The sequence below is a fragment of the Condylostylus longicornis genome, unplaced genomic scaffold (genome assembly GCF_029603195.1).
Source record: "Condylostylus longicornis isolate FDR11 unplaced genomic scaffold, ASM2960319v2 ptg000158l, whole genome shotgun sequence".
In the NCBI taxonomy this organism is placed as follows: Eukaryota; Metazoa; Arthropoda; class Insecta; order Diptera; family Dolichopodidae; genus Condylostylus; species Condylostylus longicornis.
In genome coordinates, this window is record NW_026578126.1 from 109,992 (window position 1) to 125,127 (window position 15,136).

The 15,136-nt window shown below is 32.0% G+C and overlaps 1 protein-coding gene across 5 annotated transcripts in view; it reads left to right on the plus strand.

Moving 5' to 3' along the window:
• The window catches only part of LOC129616018 (homeotic protein distal-less), a 100,304-nt gene that overhangs the window by 67,589 nt on the left and 17,579 nt on the right, over positions 1-15,136 (plus strand). For 4 of the 5 annotated variants that reach the window (XM_055531440.1, XM_055531441.1, XM_055531442.1 and 1 more), the window contains 2 exons: positions 410-585; positions 670-848. In XM_055531440.1, coding sequence (XP_055387415.1) covers positions 410-585; positions 670-848 — 355 coding nt within the window. The remainder of the gene's footprint in view (positions 1-409; positions 586-669; positions 849-15,136) is intronic. The other variant, XM_055531445.1, reaches the window with a different exon arrangement.

Consider the following 15,136-nt stretch of genomic DNA (forward strand, 5'->3'; position numbering starts at 1 on the left):
ATAGAGCCAATTAATATTGAATTTATAGTATTACTTTTTATAGAAAGAATAAAATATAAAAATTCGAATTTATTAAATTTTTACTTTTTTACTTTTCTAAGTGCCGAATTTTTCGACACTTTAAAAGTATTTTTTTCCCCATTTTTTCCTATCGCTTTAGTTATATTCAGGTCATTAAAAATTAACAATTTCTGCCCCACAATAATAAGGACAGGCGAGTTTTGCTTCAGTTAACTATTTTTTGAAAAAACATAATTAAAACTTAAGCTAACGTTCAATTTTAATATTTTTTCATCAATTAGATTTAATTGCATTATTTCATCAATATTGATGATAATATTTTTTAATTTATTAATAATTTCGTTAACTTTTTATTATTTCTAAATTATTTTTTAACAATCTTTTGCAGTTATGGTGCCATACGTAGTGGATATCATAATTTTGGAACTCAAGGTGGACAAGACTCAAGCTTTCCAAGTCCTAGGCCAGCATTAGGATATCCCTTTCCACCGATACATCAAAACTCTTATTCAGGTTATCATTTAAGTACTTATACTCCACAATGTCCTAGCCCGCCCAAAGATGGTAAATTTTTATTTTAAGCTAGAGCTGCCCAAAGTTAGTATAAATTATATCAGTTTTGAATTTGAGAAAGAATTTCGTTTACAGATAAAAGTGATGACACGAGTTTAAGAATTAATGGCAAAGGAAAAAAAATGCGGAAACCAAGAACAATATACAGCTCTTTGCAGTTACAGCAATTGAATCGAAGATTTCAGAGAACGCAATATTTAGCTTTGCCTGAAAGAGCTGAATTAGCTGCTAGTCTAGGTTTAACACAAACTCAGGTAAAATATTATTAAATGTATGTTAGTTTAGATAATTCAGTTACTTCAAATTTGTGTTTAACGTAAGTATATATAAGAAGAACAGTGCAAACTAAAGTTAAATTTTTTTTTTTAAATATATAAACGAGCAAAAATTGAATAACGCATCTTCAGTTGATACACCTTTTTTAAAGCCAAACTGTTTCGAACTAAAAAAGTTAAATTCATTTAAGTATTTTAAAGTTCTAACTTCTATGGCTTTTTCAAAAATTTTAGAAATTGTAGGAAGTAAGGAAATAGGTTTGTAATTATTTGAAAAGTGGAATTACAACCGCAGATTTTAACTTGTCAGGAAATACGCCCGAAAGAACACTAAAATTGAAAATATAAGCCAGAACATCTATAATATTAAAAGGAATTTCCTTCAACAATTTATTGAAAATATTATCAATCCCTACATAGTTTGAATTATTTAGAGACCGAATAATTTGGAGAAGCTCAAGAACGGAAAGGTTATCAAACACGAAGCTGTTACGCACACTATTTACTTCCATTGTACTGTAATCATAATTAGAACCCAGACCAGAAGACAATTTTACAGCAACTGAAGAAAAATGATTATTGAACTCATTAGCAACTAGAAACTCATCTGTTATCAATAGCCTCCACTCGTTCTTTATGTCACCATTACATCTAATAAATTTATTATGATAAAATCTATCACGGCATTCCGCAATATCTTTTTTTATGACTTTGCACAGCTTATTATAACGCCTTTTCAATTTCACATTAGAATGGTGCTTATATAACTTGACTCTTAATTTGTTTTTCAACTTCAGTTTTCTCAACAAGACATCATTCATCCACAGTTTTAACTTTTTATTTTTCACACTAGGTCTAACGCTAAATGTACATTGGAAAATATAGCTGCTTAAAATTTCAATGAATTTATTTTATGCCACACTAGCATTTGATTCATTGTAAACAGCATCCCAAAATTCAAACAGAAGCATGTTATTTAGTCTATTATAATCTATTTTTCTAATAGAAGCAGTAATAGGAGTATTATTTGTTTTCTCAACCTTTAAAGGCTTAACAAGTCCAGTCATGCAGTGATCTGTAATTTCAAAATTAAACACACCTTTTTCACACGACTCCAAAGGAATAACATCAAAACGAGCATGAATATGCTTAGTAGGTTCATTAATAAAAGAAAACAATCCGTTATCGGAATTGAAAGATATTAAAATTGAAACATAATCAACACTTTCTGTATTGCTTAAAGAGTCTAAATTAAAGTCACCAACAATTATCAAATTAGAAGAATTTATATTTAAAAGCAAATTATTGAATTTATTAAGAAATATATTAACTGAAGAACTGTGTAGCCTGTACACACACATAAAAGAAAGAGATATATCATTAATTTTACAATCAATTTTTAAAATATCAGTAGATTCAAGACTATAATTTGTAATATTTGAATACGAATAAGTATTTTTTACGAATAGCATACGACTCATTAGTATTTGCAAAAAAAAAAATAATTAGGAATGTTATACTCAACTAATTAATTTTCAAATATCCAAATTTCAGAAACAAAAATTGAGTCCGGCTTATTAACAAAAGTTTCTAAATACACAAGCAATGAATCGAAATTTTGTCTTAAACTTCTTATATTTTAATGTACAACAAAAACCATGTTATTATCAGAGAAAGTTTCGAAAACACTACTACAATTTAAGATAGAATTGTCACTATAACTAATATCAAAATCTAAATCTAAGTTATTTTGTTCAAAAATCATTTGCCTAGAGGATTCATATAATTGAAAAACGCCAGTCTAGTTCTTTGTAGATGTTCTCTGTACTTATGTGGCTTCTGTATGTCTTCAAATCATTAGCTACCTCCTTTTGAGAAAAACCAATCTGCTCATGATACTGATCATAGATATTTCGTAACTTTACCAAGTCAGTTGAAAGACCTTCTTGATTTATCAAAACTTTAATATTAACTTGAGTTATTTCATCGACACATACATCATTATTAACAAAGAGGAAGTTACATGCTGTCACCTTGTTCCAGAGATTTTTGAATTAATTTAACAATTGTTGGGAGCATTGGACTAATAAAGCTTGTTTCTTTTGTATCACTGCATTCGTTAAGTGTTTCGCCCTGTACCCAGTTGGAATACTTTTTTTGATTTTTTAGTGTTATTCATCGAGTCAGCATTTAAAACGTTGAAATTTCCAGTACTAACATCATTAGCATCATCGCTATTTACATTAATATTATAATTACTTTCAACAGTATTATTATTATTATTTATATTTTTATTGTTGTTAACATTATTATTATCATTGTTGTTGTTATTATTAGTATTATTTGTATTCATACATTTACGCTTTATTTTCGAAAAGTATCTATTCAGCACTTTTTTATTAAAATTTGTGAAAGAACTTCCAGCAGGCGAAAATAAATTTGCAGGTGACACATTATTTGAGGTAGAACTTGATAAAGGTTTCGTCACTTCGTTGTTTTCATTTCACTTAATAACTTTTTCCTTTTTGCAATCTCTGCTTTTATGTTTACCTAGGCAGTTCAAACAATTTTCCTCGTTTTTACATTCAGCCGCTTTGTGATTAAACTCATTACATTTGTAACAACGAAGAACACGTAAAGCGTCAAACACCTTACAACGTTCCCATCCAATTGAAACTTTTTCACTATGTAGAACTCTAGGAAAAGATTCCTTGTCTATTTCAATGATAGCGTTGTATTTATCCTCACTCTGTTTTTGAACTTTATACATCTTCACAATTTTTAACTCACTTGTTTCAAGATGAAGGTTTTGAGCTTTCAACTTGTTTATCAACTCAGCTTCAGAATATTTAGCTCTAATATGGATAACTTCAATTATTGGTTTTATCTCCGATGGTATTTTTACTTCATATTTTTTATCCAGATTGTTTTCAAGCGCTGATTTAATTTTCTTTCTTTCTTGACTGTCGTCAGTGTCAACAATAATAACCCCATTTCTTCTGTTTTCTTTATTTTTAATTTTGAAAGCTTTAGGGTTAACCTTCTTACTCAAATCAGGTCTTGTTACATTGCACTTTTGTTTAGCAACTGGCTTGATTACTAGCGGTAGTTGCTTTTTCGTTTTTGGAAATTTTTTGCTTACCTCAGCATTTTTTACTATCTCAGCAAACGAAAAACTTTGACCTGCATTCATTTTTGCTTCACTTCCGTTTAAATTTTTAATTTCTTTACAAAGTTCGTCGGTCTTTAACAAAGTTGAACTTACTATACTGTTCAGTTTTTCTGAATCAGTTTTGAATACCTCCGTTATTTTTGATACTTTTTCAAATTATTTTTTCGGTGCTTCTTTAATTCCTTCAAAACGAACGTCAAAATATCTGTCTTCTATAGCTCTTAGCAACTCAAATACTTCCTGTTCATTCTTTTTTATAGCACTTTCGAACTCTTGTTTGTACTCATTTAAATAATCATTGTTCTTTTTGTAATATTATATCCACATTTTGAATGTATAAAATACTTTCATCACAAATGAATTTGATGCATCCATTAGAATCCAGAAGATTGCTCACTGCTTGTTCTAAACCTGAGCATTTAATAGCACTATGGTAAATTTTACCACAAACACCAGCACATCTTATTCCTGTCTCACCTCTAATATTAGTTCTACATTTGGTACATTCCGCCATAACCTGAATAGTTACCGGTACAACTATGCAAAACGCGCGAATTTAAATTTTTATTTAAATAAAAATTAATTAACCAATATTTTATCCTAAAAAAATAAACACGTCCGATTATTTTGATTGATTTTGATTGAATGACGAAATTTAATCTTGTTTTTTATCGTTCGACAGTGAGAAGACAAAGATTCCATAACTTACGATACACAATGATCATTATGTTTTAAAACTTTTTAACGCACAATGATTAATCATTGATATTAATTAAAACTATTTTAATGCATGCAATCTAAATATATTTATCTAGTACAGCAAAAGAGTGTATGTTATAAGTTTTTATTAATTTCTTAGATGCCAACATAATTAATATAATTAAAAAAACTTTTTGATGTACTCAGGTTGTGAATTTATATTTTATATTTCATCTCCACGACAAAATTTTTTTTTTACTGAGAGGAAGGGTGAACAATCTCGAAAGACACTGCCAGACGTAAAGCAGTAGTGTGGAACTTTAATCCAAACAAAAACACCCTCCTCAAAATAAATTATAAAACTAGTCGGAAACGACGAACCATTAATTTTGCTCTAACCTTTCTGAATATTTACAAGCTTTTGATCTGGCACAATAGCGTACTAAGTATTCATTGTTCCAGATAAAAACATCAAACTAACTCGAGAGGTCCCATACGTTTAAGTCTCCTAACAAAGTTTTGATTGTCAACCAATCTAGCCGCCTCGATGTTAACATGATCGGATAAACGCATTTTATGATTGTCTGCTTGCTTTTTAATTTCGTCTGTGACACTTAGGATCGTGAGATCCCTATGTATATCGGCATTTCGAACATACAAAATTGCGTTTCCAATGTAGTAGTACTCTATTTTGAAATCTTTGAATAGATTGGATATGAGCCTGCGCAGCTCCATAACTGAATACCGTAAGCCGAGACAGGCTTAAATATTTGATTATATATCAAAACTTTGTTGTATATTCTCAACTTAGAACGCCTTCCCATTGAAACATTCTGTATTCCTCCTCGAGTTGAGATCTCTTTTTCCTTATGTGCTCCTTCCATCTGAGCTTTGCATCCAACGTCATTCCCAAATACTTCGCCGTGTTTGCGGACGAAATCAAGACGACATTTATTCGAACCGAAAATAAATTGTTAATTTTCTTACTAGCGAAATTCGCGTGTACTAATTTCACCGCGTTAAGTTTTATATTCCACCTTCTAGTCCACTTTGAGATCTCATCACTGGCCTTTGTAATTTTTATGTAGATTCATTTTCATTTCGTCCTATTGCGATAACTGCTATATCATCAGCAAATGTAGCTGTTGTCACTCCTTCCGATTCAGGAATGTCACACGTGTATAGCAAGTATAATATAGGGCCCAATATACTCTCTGTAGTACCTGTTTAACTCGAAATACTCTAATAGTCAAGTAAGATTCAAGTAGGTTAACATACTAGCTTTGGTAGTAATTGCCTAAGTTTTTTTATTAATCCACAATGTCAAACCTTATCGAGGGCCTGGCCAACGTCCAAAAGTGAAAGAACATATTGTTTTTTCTTCCAGTGAATTTTCTATTAGATCAGTTATTCTATGGATCTGATCTATGGTTGAGTAGTTCCGGCGAAAACCAAATTCATGATTCGAGATTAACCCTTTACTTTCAATTATAGGCTGAAATCTTCTCAATAAAAGTTTCTCTAGCAGTTTTGAAATCATCGGCAAAAATGAGATTGGTCTATAAAAAGTCGGCCTGTCTATAGGTTTGCCAGGTTCTAGCAATGATTATCTCTGCAACTTTCCAAATGTCAGGCAAGTAATTTAACCTTATACAAGCATTTATTAGGCGCGTAAGCATCGTTATACCCCTTTCGGGTAATTCTTTCAAAATATCGGCCGTTATTAGGCTTAAGCTTTTTAGGTTTAAGAGTCCTGATTTCTTCCATAACATCTCTTTCCTTGACAATTGAAATAGTCGCGCTATCATTTTCATACACGCCCTGGCTGTCATGCGGGAAGAATATATCGGCCAAATGATCCGCAAACGCATTTTCCTTGTCCTTGTCAGTTTTTGCCCAAATCTTTGTTTTTAATAGGAGCGAGATGTTTGATAGGTTGTTTCGTTTTCTTTGTTACCCTCCACAATGAGTAATTGGTTTTCTCACACGCCGTCAAATTATGAACATAATTGGCAACCGAATCTTTCTTGTATTTTCTAATGCAGCGTCTTAGTTGCAGCGACTCACGATTATATCTGGTTTCATCGGTAGGATCACTAGTTTGCTGTCACCTCTTTCTCGAACTACTCCAAGCCGCATTTTGAACAATTTTAGTAAAGTTTTCGGCCTCCTCATCTATCTGTGTTTATTCTTTTGGTTATTCTTGATAGAGTGAAGAAGGCTCTCCGTGCCGCCATTTGCTGTCCTAAGTTCTCCTCCTCTAGTTGAAGTATGCCTCAAACCCCAATCAGTGTACTTGTTGTTGAAGTCACCCCCCAATATGAATTTATCGCCTAGATCTGCCAGAACGTTTGGAAACATTTCTGTCGCTATTTTAAATCTGGGGTGACAATATAGTGCAGCAGTGACAATATAGTCGGAGTGATCTGAACCGCCGTCATTTGCATTCCCACGGTTTGCATCTGGTGCAGATCGCAATGCACTATATTTTCTTTTATTGTTATCGCCGTTCCGCCTTTCGCTATATTTCCAGGGTGGTTCGAGTTGTAAATTCTATAACCTGGAAACTGAATTCTGCTTCTTCAGTTACGAGGTACACCTCTATATTCTGTGTATGTAGGAAAACTACAAGCATATCCTCTTTATTTGCAATACCATTGCAATTCCATCTGGCTATTTTAAAATTGCCTCGTGCCATCATTTACCAGGTCTTTTCGTATTCGAATTTTTCCCTTCGCTCTCTAAAATGCTCAATCTCTGAGAGATTTTGTCCTAGCATGTTCTGCATCATATTTTGTATTTTATACAAAACATTCACGTCACTGGCCCTTGCCTTATTGCTCGTGTCACCGTCATCAGTTTTTGTTTGGAGAACGTCCCTGTCTGTTACATCTTTTGAGACCATTCTCGAGGCGAATTGCCTCGGTGGCCGTTCAGAATTCTTCTTCAAATTGTTGTTGCTGTTCTTATTTCTACGTTTTTGTAGTTCCTTAGCTACAAGGCATCTCCTATAGTTTGCTGGGTGGGCCTCCAAGCAATTAGAAGACTTTGCTGCAGTACTTTTTGGCTTACTACAATCTGATGTTAAGTGCCTACCTGCACATTTAACACAATTTGGTTCTCTCTGGCAAAATTTTTGTGTATGCCCATACCTTTGACACCTTTTACACTGCGGAATCGTCCTATCCTTTCGAAGTGCCTCTATCCTAACTTTCATCCTGTTTGTGTTATCGATTTCATATATTTTTTTCATCTCCTCCTCATTTGAGAATGTTAACATAAATAGCGGTAGAGGCACCATAATGTTTTTTCCAATTTCTTTTATTACCGACCGTATTGTGTAAACAATAGGTACGTTATGTGATGGCAACAAATTTTGCATATCGAGTTTTCGGTGGGAACGTACTTCTCCATAGTAGGAAAGTGTAAATAAACTATTTTTAGCAACCTGTCGATCTGTCGGTCTGTGTGTGCACGCGTGTATCTTAAGTTCGGCTGAACCGATTTTGATGAAATTTTATATGTAAATTTATTTCCACCATGGCACGGATTGATCAACTTTTGGTATATATCAGGCTTCGGGAACTGCACTTTTTGGCGGGTCTGTTTTACATTTTTGAACATTTCAAAGAAAATATTCAACCGATTTACTTGAAATTTTATATATAAGCTCAGCTCGACCGTCCGTAAATATTCTTATGTTTTGGAAGAAATCTGGCATCGGCAACTAGACGTTTACTACGGGCCAAATATACATTTTTGTGTATATAAAGAGAAATAATTGACCGATTTCATTGAAATTTAATATATGAATTCCTCGTATTAAAACAATGAGCATATAAATTTTTTGGAAAGATCAGGGCTCGAAAACGGATTTGCTGGCCGATTTTACATTTTTCACTATTTTGAAGAAAATATTCAACCGATTTACTTGAAATTTCACATTTGAGCTTTGCTCGACCGTCCGTGAAAATTTCTAGCTTTTGGAACAAATCAGACATCAGCAACTGGACGTTTACTACAGGCCAAATATACATTTTTGTGTATATAAAGAGAAATAATCAACCGATTTTATTGAAATTTAATATTTGAATTCCCCGTATTAAAACAATGAACATGTAAATTTTTTGCAAAGATCAGGGCTCGAAAACTGATCTGCGGGCCGATTTTACATTTTTCACCATATCTACGGAACGAATTGATGAAATTTCTTGAAATTTGATATTTGAGTTCTGGTTGTTACAGAAACTAACTGGTGGGAATTCGATTTTTTTCAGATCAGATTTTTTTTTTAATATTATTGGTTACATTTAAGATCTTGTGACCCCTAGAGCTTAAGTCTTCTTTTATATCTTCCGCTTTACAACTGGGGTGAAGATTTCTTACCGTGACTTTTATTGGTCTGGCCTGCTTGTTTTCATAGGTATGCCATTCTAGTCCAGATCCATTCATGGCCCTGGTAAGATTCCTGTAATCCATTTCGGAATTTACAATAAGCTTCAATTCTTATTCAATGATGAATAACAACATTTTAACGTTATTATTAATGTCCTTATTATTATTTTTATTTTTTTATTGTTAACGCTATTTGATTATACTCAATCACATTACTTATGACTACTGGAGGCAGCCTAGAGCCACTTCCGGAAATGTTTCTGCTTTTCTGTTTTTACTGGACCTCTTCTGCTTTAGTATTCAATCTGTTTCTCTGGCGAGTTTTTCCTCATCTGTTGAGTAGGCGTCCAAGATTGACCTCATTTTTTATGATTGTTTTGCATAAATATGGTTACATTTCGATGGAACCGTTTTGTTGTATCCATATGCTGTCCACATCCATATCTTGCAATTTTAACACTAAAACTGGATTATCTTGTCGCGATAACGAGCACCATTAACCGTTATTTTCTTAACCACTGCATTTTTGATGAAGAAGGGGTCGATGACTCTAACCCAAAATTCGTACCAAACAGTGACACATTGTGGATGCATTCTCAACAACCTGTGATTCTTCTGAGCCTCAAATATGTCACATAATGAAAATGAAATTTTGTCATAACGAAAATTAGCCTCATCGCTGAAGATGATTTTCTTCTAAAAATCAACATCCACTTACAAAATATTGCTCAACAATGAAAGTACGTTGTTCTTTTGTGTAACGTTCCATTTTGAATAACCCTGAACTGTCTGCTGCACAAATGGCGCACCTTTATACGTAAATGTATATTTATATTTGGCACAGATCACTCTTACAATTCTACAAATGAGAATTAAGAAAAACATTCAGAACGCAGTAGAAATAGAATATGGTTTGTTTTTTAAAACTGAATGCTTGAAATTTCCATTTCCAATATTTTGATAACTGATTGAGAAAGAGATTAATTTTTCAATTCTTCTAGTGAATGTTAAGAAAAAATAAAAATTTAAGTTGAGTCTAGTTTTTTGATTTCTTTCGTTTTTAACCACTACAAGGAGTCTTCTGACCGATGAATATGTATATAATTTAGAAATTCTGCTTTTTTTTGACAAAAAAACTAACACCAAAAATATTTGAGAAATGACTTTTTTTCTGAAAAAAACTTTTGCTTTTTCAACAGAACCAATTCTTAATTGATTATTCCCAATTGATAACTCTAAAAACTAATTTTAAACATTTATATAAAAAAAAATTATCTGCATGATATTTTTCAGCGATGTTTCTAATTATAGCTCAAATATATTACAGAAGCTTTTATGCAATGGTTTAAGAATTTCGAATTAAAAAAAATAAAAACTAATTTTAAATAATTGCAAAAATAACAAAGCTGTTACATTGCATTTTGCAGTTATATTTCGAATCATAGCTTAGAGATATGCCAAATTTCTTTTTGCAATAGCTAGATCCTAAAAGATAATTTTATATATTTTTAATACTAGGTTTTATTATCAAATTGGCGTAGTATAGGGTTTAATTCACTCGGTACAATCAGTGCTTTTACTTTTGTATAGTTTCATATTAAGCACTAATACCAATGCAAGGTGGATAAATATATTATTTTTATTCTATTTTACATTCTTAGCACAAACATATTACAATATGATATACATATCAAATTACATATTTAGACTTACTTTAGATTTACATATTTGGACTTTAATAAAAAAATCAAGACAATGCAAAAGATTACAGATATTCTAAAATTACAATACATGTATTATTATTAATTAAAATCGTCTAAAAAATGGATGAATTATCTATAGGAAAATAAGTGTTTTTTTTATAGTTTCCTTTGTTAAATTGAAATCAAGTATGTTCTTAACTTGCTACAGAGGTTCAACATTCTACTGACAGGTTCGTTTTTCCCATAATTAGTTCTATAAAACTGAACTATAGAAAAATCAGGAGAACGAATTGACGATCCTATTAAAAATATCGGGAGTGATCAAATCAGATTTCATAAGTTGAAAAATGAATATCACGTCCTGGACGTCATGTCTTTTACTTAAATTGGGCAAGTCAATCAGTTTGAGCCTGTCCTCATAACGAAAGAAGGTGACGAAGCGCAAATCGCAAAAAACTGAACCGATTCAATCCTATTAATATGAATATTTTAAAAAGGCGAAAAAACTTATGAGGCATATTCAAGATGGAGACGAACCAGCGACAAATATAGGGGCTTCAAAATATAGGGATCATTAAACTCCCTTGACCAACGTTTAATAGATCCCAACATAGAGCTTGCCTTGCCAACCACATAGTTGTAGGGGTTGGCGAATGATAGCTTATTATCAAAGCAAGTCCCTAATTGAATCAACCCTACTAATAACTTGACCATTTAACGTATAATTTGATATTATTGGCTATCTCTGCCTGGAATAACACATCAGCGCGCATTTGCTAACGGTGATTTTCAAGTTGCTAATAATTGCACCACCTGCAAAAGTTTTCCAGATAACTCTGTAGAAAAACTGCTTCATTTACAGAACGGATCCTCTTGAAAATTTTCATATAATCAGCATACGTCAATACTCCATTGCAATTCAAAACGGACGCTGCGTCATTAACAGCGATAGCGAAGAGCAATGGACCCAGATGACTGCCCTGGGGAACTCCAGAACTGGCCAAAAGCGGGGACGACACCGATGAACTAAAAAGAACCATGTTTTTCCTTCCAGAAAGATAAGAGTCAACCCAATTTACAAAATTGTTGCGAAAACCATAAAACATCAATTTCAGAAGAATTACGTCGTGTGGTAAAACGTTAAAGGCTTTGCTAAAATAAGTGTAAATCACATCCGTTTGACACACATCTTCCATATTATTTAAAAAAAAACAGAAGCAGCTTCTACCAGATTTGCCACCGTTGATTTCTTTTTCAGAAAACCGTGCTGGCAACTATTAATAAATGAAATGCAGTGGGAGTAAATGCCATCAAATATCATTAGTTGGAAAACTTTTGGAATGGTCAAAAGTTTAGCAATAGGACGATAGTTTACCACATTACTTTTATTGCCCTTTTTATGAATCGGTCTAATGAAGGCTTGCCCCAAACGGAGGGGAATATTCCTGAGGAGTAAGACTTACTGAAAACAAAAGAAAATGGAACCGCTAAAGAAGAACAGCACTTACTCAAAATTACATCAGTCCGGAAAAGGGCTAGAATCTAAGTTTTGTAAATATTTTTCAATTGTAGTCGAGTTTGTGGCAGAATTAGAATAACTGGTTTTTGAAAAGTTATTTATTTGTCGAAAATCATTCAAATTCACTGCAAATGGAGTAGAAGATTGCGGTTCAGCGAAAGAGTCACGAAAAATTTCAGCAAATCACCTTGCAATTATTACTTGAAATCACCTTGCAATTATTACTTGAAGAACTGTTCAACTTCAAAAAAAGTAAGATAGCTATCACATTTCCTTTTATGATTAATAAATTTCAAAAAACTTCTGGGATTGTGTATAATGTCGCCAGAAATTCTTAAGATATACATATCATAATGTTGTTTAGCTGCTAACTTAAATGTAGCTTAAATGTAGCTAAAAGTTGCCGTAATCACTAGCACTCCTTGAAGAAAGATGTTTGATCCAAAATTTATTTTTTTTATTACGCAACCTTCTCATTTCTTTAGAAAACCATGGAGGACCCGAATCGGAATCCCTATTGCTTATAGTTGGTAAAACATAAAACTTACTCGTCATCGACTCGATATCAGTAATATTAAATACTGAAGAAAAATCGTAAGCAGAAAACAAATCACTTAACATTGTGAAATTAGCCCTTTTGAAATCAAAACGGTAGAAAGAGGCTTCGTCCATACATGGTTGATCGTTAATACAATATGAAAAAGAAATCGAAGGATGAAAGGAGTCAACTTTAACCAATGAATTGGGCAGAACGATAGGTACGCAATTACACGAGTCTGAAGCAAAAACGGAATTCAATTGCTTTGATTGGTGGTTCACAGCTGACGAAATTTGCTATAAGTTATTCAAGTCCCCAAAAGGTAACTCTAGCTCGCCACCAAAGTTTATTGGAACCAAAAATCGCTCCTCGTCATGTGTCGTCCATATTATTTTGGGATGATTAAAGTCTCCATAACAGAAAACGTCGTCGTGTGAACTAATAGAATTGTAAATGTTATCAACCATTGAACAAAATTTAAAATATTAAATTAATTCAATTTTAACCGCAATCACCTCCAAATAGTCGCAGCCGGAAATATCGAAAATATTAGCGGACAATGAGTGCAACAAGTAACCCACCTCCCCTAGGAGCATGTTCCTGAGAAACATTCCCATAACGTTCCCTTCTAAATACTACAAAAGCTGGACCAAATAGTTCTAAGTTATTAACAGAAGGAGTCAACCATGTTTCCGTCAGAGCAAAAACGTCGCACTCCATTATGGAAGAATTCAGCCCCAGTTTTAGTCCTAAGGCCCCAAATATTTTGATAGTAAATTGAAATATTATCTAAAGTTACTGGAATACTAACAAGATCTAGTGGGTCAACCTAAATCAGATTATTTTGAAAAGATTTTACATGTTGTACATGTTTACGAACGTTTTGAGCAGGATTTTGAGGAAGATGAGGGACGAAAAAACTGTAGTTGAATTCCCTCATCCGCTGCAAGATCCCTATAAACTTCCTTGAAAGATATTCATCGTCTCATGATATTTTTTAACAATGTCGGTTTCGCAGGACTTTTTTGTCATACGGACTATAGGTTTTACAAGTTGGTTGAAAGGCATTTGAGAGAAGATTTCACCAGGTAAGTTAACAGTAATGTACTAGCAGACTTAAGCGCTTCCTAAACCCTTCCTTAAGGCGAAACGATGAAAGACTATGAGAGTATAAAACTTCAAATCAAATCATATTTAGTTTTGGATCGGTCTATTTACTGTTTAAGCTTGGTGTACTTTTGTTTTCTCTCCCACATTTATCTTTGCGAGCAAAAGTTAGCATGACTTATAAATAACTTACGTATCTTCAACTTCTAACACATTAATTTCCTTTTTTTGGTTTCCCATGTTTAGTTTCAAAAGAGTGAATTTTGGCACAACTTTTATTTTCACGTAACCGAAACTTAATGAAAATATACAAAATATGTACATATATTTTTTTTTATTTATATTAATATAATACTAAACCTTACAATTCTCACAATATTTTATATAGTCAATAAACATGACTTATTTTTTCTTATTAATCTTCTTCTTTGTAATATTTTATTTTTTATATTATTTCTTTTTAAAATAAAAATTATTTTACATATTAATATTTTAAATTTATTTACTGAACATACAATATTTTTAAAGTAGATCTAAGAACTATTTTTTTTTTTAATGAATGTAGGAACTAAGTTATTATTTGAATTTTTTGCTCTATTTACAAGTTCTTTTCAATACTAATCTAATGATTTTGTTTAAAATTTAATAATCTTTTTAATCATTATTTAATTTACAATTAAATGTCTTAAATACTAATATTGTAACACAGACTTAACAGTCCTTATGATGTTTTTCATTGTTTTTTCTTAAAGATAATCTGTTTATTATTCTTTGTTTCTACTTTTAACAAATGTCTACTTAGATTATGTTATTATCTTCCTTTTTTCTTTTTACTTGCTTCTTTGGTTTTGACTTTTCTTTTTTGATATGCTTCATTTTGTTTACTTAAGATGTCTGTTGCTTTAATAAAAGTAGGTATATAATTATTAAATATATGTATTTGTGTTAGCTAAGAATGCGACTTCTCCCCTCTTTTGGTCTGGAATTCTCCGGAACTCTATTTTTATGACAGCAAAATTTCTTTGTAATATGTATTACAAAAATCGTTAATGGGATTTTAAAATTGCGAAAATTCCTATGTTTTGCCCATGAACGTATTTTAAAAGTTATTTGTTAATTCTTTTATTTTTTAAA